Source organism: Ursus americanus, chromosome 14, assembly GCF_024610735.1.
Source record: "Ursus americanus isolate L20-20 chromosome 14, mUrsAme1.1.p, whole genome shotgun sequence".
NCBI classification, from domain to species: domain Eukaryota; kingdom Metazoa; phylum Chordata; class Mammalia; order Carnivora; family Ursidae; genus Ursus; species Ursus americanus.
Genome location: NC_142140.1, coordinates 49134356 through 49139030, shown reverse-complemented (window position 1 = coordinate 49139030; position 4675 = coordinate 49134356). Strand labels below are relative to the sequence as shown.

General features: G+C 40.2%; 1 protein-coding gene across 1 annotated transcript; it reads left to right on the top strand.

Annotated features, from left to right (window-relative positions):
- Nucleotides 1-3008: 3008 nt before the first annotated feature.
- On the top strand, nucleotides 3009-3941 carry LOC123796641 (olfactory receptor-like protein OLF4). Its single transcript, XM_045804166.2, has one exon. The coding sequence runs from the start codon at nucleotides 3009-3011 to the stop codon at nucleotides 3939-3941; it is 933 nt and encodes a 310-aa protein (XP_045660122.2).
- The last annotated feature ends 734 nt before the right edge of the window (nucleotides 3942-4675 follow it).

Sequence of the window (4675 nt, the reverse complement as noted above, 5' to 3'; positions counted from 1 at the left end):
GGCCTATCCCAACCCCCACCCCTCTCCCCTCTGAAGCCCTCAGTTTGTTTCCCGGAGTCCATAGTCTCTCGTGGTTCATTCCCCCTTCTGTTTACCCCCCCTTCATTCTTCCCTTCCTTCTCCTACTGATCTTTCTGGTATTTCCTATGTTCCAAAAATGAGTGAAACCATATGATATTTGTCTTTCTCTCCTTGACTTATTTCACTGAGCATAATCTCCTCCAGTCCCATTATTAAAACTTAGCACCACCCTCCCCATCCACTCCTTTTTATACCACTTTTTTCCCCCTGCATGGCACCTGTTGCTATCTGACATGGTATATGATCTTTATTTTTTATGTATATATTCTTTCCCCATCACTGGATTCTATGGACTTTTTCTTCCTCCAAGTTTTTATTTAAATTCCAGTTAGTTAACATGCAGAGTAATATTAGGTTCAGATGTAGAACAGTGATTCAGCACTTCTGTACAACAGGTGCTCGTCACAAGTGCCCTCCTTCATCCCCATCATTATTTTCACCCTTCCCCCACCCACCTCCCTCCCTCAGTTTGTTCTCTATAGCTAAGAGTCTGTTTCTTGCTTTGCCTCTCTTTTTTTCTCCCACTATGTTTTTTGTTTTGTTTCTTAAATTCCACACATGAGTAAAATCGTATGGTATTTGTCTTTCTGTGACTGACTTATTTCACTTAGGATAATAGACTCTGGCACCATCCACATCATTGGCAAGATTTCATTCCTTTTTTTTTTTTAAAGATTTTATTTATTTATTCGACATAGATAGAGACAGCCAGTGAGAGAGGGAACACAAGCAGGGGGAGTGGGAGAGGAATAAGCAGGCTCACAGCAGAGGAGCCTGATGTGGGGCTCGATCCCAGAATGCCGGGATCATGCCCTGAGCCGAAGGCAGACGCTTAACCGCTGTGCCACCCAGGCACCCCTAATTCCTTTTTGTTGCTTAGTAATATGCTATTATATTATATTATATTAATTATATTATATTATATTAATTATACTATATAGATAGATAGATAGATATATCACATCTTCTTTATCCATTCATCGCTTGATGGACATTTACAATTTCTCTATAGTTTGGCTATTATAGATATTGCTGCTATAAACTTTGAGATATATTTATTCCCTTTGAATTAATATTTTGCATCCTTAGGTAAGTACATAGTAGTACAATATGTGGAATGGGAGAAGTATTCACAAATGACATATCTGATACAGGGTTAGTATCCAAAATCTGAAAAGTTCTTATCAAACTCAACACCCCCCAAAATAAATAATCCAGTTAAGAAATGGGCAGAAGATATGAATAGATACTTTTCCAAAGAAGACATACAGATGGCCAATAGACACATGAAAAGATGCTCAACATCACTCATCATCAGGGAAATACAAATCAAATCTACAAGGAGATATCACCTCACAGCAGTCAGAATGGCTAAAATTAACAACACAGGAAGCAACAGGTGTTGTCAAGGATACAGAGAAAGGGGAACCCTCATGGAGTGTTGGTGGGAATGCAAACTGGTGCAAACACTCTGGAAAACAGTGTGGTGGTTCCTGAAAAAGTTAAAAATAGAACTACCCTATGATCCAGCCATTGCACTTTTAGGTATTTACCCAAAGGTTGTATGCAGTTTTCTATCTCAGCACCGTATGCTCTTTGTCTAGAAGATGACATACTCAACATTATTCTTCAGATGCAGGAAAACATTTTTCATTAAAACTATAATACACTCCCTCTTAGGGAAAAGCTGAATACACAAGAATTCCTAATCAGGATGTCAAGTAACATCCCTTAAACTGGATCAGATCTATACAAAAAATAAATAGTTTTTTCTTGATTTCAAAATACAAATGGTAGCATGTCACTCTGTTAATAATGGCCATTTGCTACAAATCAAAACTACAATGAGGTATCACCTCAATTTGTCCGAATGGCTAAAATCAACAAGACAAGAAACAACAGATGTTGGTGAGGCTGTGCAGAAAGAGGAACCCTCTTGCCCTGTTGGTGGGAATGCAAACTGGTGGAGGTGCTCTAGAAAACAGTAGGGAGGTTCCTCAAAGAGTTAAAAACAGAATGACCCTACAATCCAGTTATTGCTTTGCTATGTATTTATCCAGAAAATACGAAATACTAATTCAAAAGGACACATCACTCCAAGGTATATTCTCCAATGGAATATCACTCAGCCATCAGACAAATGAAATCTTGCCACTTACAACAACGTGGATGGAGCTAAAGAGTATTGTGTTAAATGAAATAAACTGGTTAGAGAAAGACAAATACCATATGATTTCACACGTGTGGAAATTAAGAAACAAATCATTAAAAACATGAAATAAAATAAATTAGTTAACTTTAAAAAAAGAAACAAATCAAAGGAACCTGGCAAGGGGGAAGAGAGGGAGAGACAAACCAAGAACAGATACTCAATTACACAGAAGAAATTAACCGTTGCCAAAAGGGAGGTGAGTGAGGTGATGGGTGAGACAGGTGATGGGGATGAAGGAGTGCGCTTGCCATGATGAGAACTGGACACTGGATGGAAGTGTTGAATCACTATATTGTCACCAGAAACTAATATTACAGTAGGGAAAACTGAAGGGGAAGAAATCAGTGAGGGAGACAAACCATGAGAGACTCTGAACTCAGAAACAAATTGAGGGTTTCAGAGGAGAGGGGGGTGGGGAGTGGGGTAGCAGGGTGATGGGTATTAAGAGAGCATGTGTTGTGATGAGCACTGGGTGTTATATGCAGCCAACGAATCACTGAACACTACATCAAAAACTAATGATGTATTCTATGTTGGCTAACTGAACATTATAAAAAAATTAAAAAACTGTTTTTTAAACAAAAACCAAAAAATGAAAAAAAGTAAAGAAACAATAATAAATAAATAAATAAATAAATAAATAAATAAATAAAGTCCATTTGCTTGAATATTTACCTTTTTTTTTTTTTTCCTTTCTAGTGGTTATCTCCACCACATGGTACTACATAATGATACACGAATTTCAGAGTTTCTTCTTCAGGGATTTTCAGAGGACCCAGAACTGCAGCCCCTCATATTCGGGCTTTTCCTCTCCATGTACCTGGTCACTGTGTTTGGAAACCTGCTCATCATCCTGGCCGTCAGCTCAGACTCCCACCTCCACACCCCCATGTACTTCTTCCTGGCCAACCTGTCCTTTGTAGACATCTGCTTCACCTCCACCACCATCCCCAAGATGCTGTGGAACATCCAGACTCAGAGCCAAGTCATCACTTTTGAAGGCTGCCTCAGCCAGATGTATTTTTTCCTACTCTGTGCAGAGTTAGATGACTTTATCCTGTCCGCAATGGCCTATGACCGGTTCGTGGCCATCTGTCACCCCCTGCACTACACGGTCATCATGAACCCCCGGCTCTGTGGACTGCTGGTTCTGGTTTCCTGGATCATCAGTGTTCTCAATTCTTTGTTACAGAGCTTAATGCTGTTGCAGCTGACCTTCTGTACAGGCATGGAAATCCCCCATTTTTTTTGTGAACTCAATCAGGTAGTTGGGCACGCCTGTTCCGACACCTTTGTTAATAACACGGTGATGTATTTTGCAACTGTGCTGTTGGGTGGTGCTCCCCTGGCTGGGGTCTTTTACTCTTACTCTAAGATACTTTCTTCCATATATAAGATCTCCTCAGCTCAAGGCAAGTATAAAGCATTTTCCACCTGTGTGTCTCACCTCTCAGTTGTCTCCTTATTTTATTGTACAGGCCTAGGAGTGTACCTTAGCTCTGCTGCTACCCAGAGCTCCCACGCAAGTGCAGTGGCCTCGGTGATGTACACGGTGGTCACGCCCATGCTGAACCCCTTCATCTACAGCCTGAGGAACAGAGACATAAAGAGGGCTCTGAAAGGAATCACTGGGGATCCAGTGTTGTAAGGGCCTAGCGTCCTGAGGCTTAAGAAGTGCTCATGTTTGAAGGGCTCACTGCCTCAGAGCTGGGAACTGTTATTCTTTGATCAGATTATTGAAATAGTATCTGCTCCTTCTGTTTATTTCCTGGAATCCCCATTTGTTTGAATTCAATTTCTCCATAAATTTAAGTAACTCACTTCCTTGAGCTTCTCCTTTGTCTGATATACAGTTTTCCCCTTTGTCCGTTTCTCACTTTTTCAAAGTTTTCCCTAGCATTGATCAAATATATTTGGAAAGTCCCATTTATGTCATGGGGTACCATGGGTTTCTTAAGAATCCTTTCTATTCAAACAGCACATATCATCCCAATTAATTTTTCTCTTGTTTTACTAAAAGGATAGCCATGAGTCATATTATTCATATAGAAAAACTACTTTTGGTAACCAAAGCCATTTATGTAATTTTACAGTGAAGGAAAGCATGAGACCCCAATCATTCACTTTGTGTCCATCAGTACTTTGTAGTCTCTGCCTTCGTTGCTCATCCTGATCATGCAGACTAACTTACAGTTTGTCCTATAGGGAGTCACTGAGCTTCATTCTCCTTATTATGATCATGTCCCCCTACACAGCTGTGTCCACTGTACCCACCACACTGATCAGAAAAGTGATTGCCAAGTACACTCGCCAAGTGGAGTCTGCGGAGACACATGTATTAGAATAAATAAACTAACATCATATGGCCGCTGAGCCAGGGAA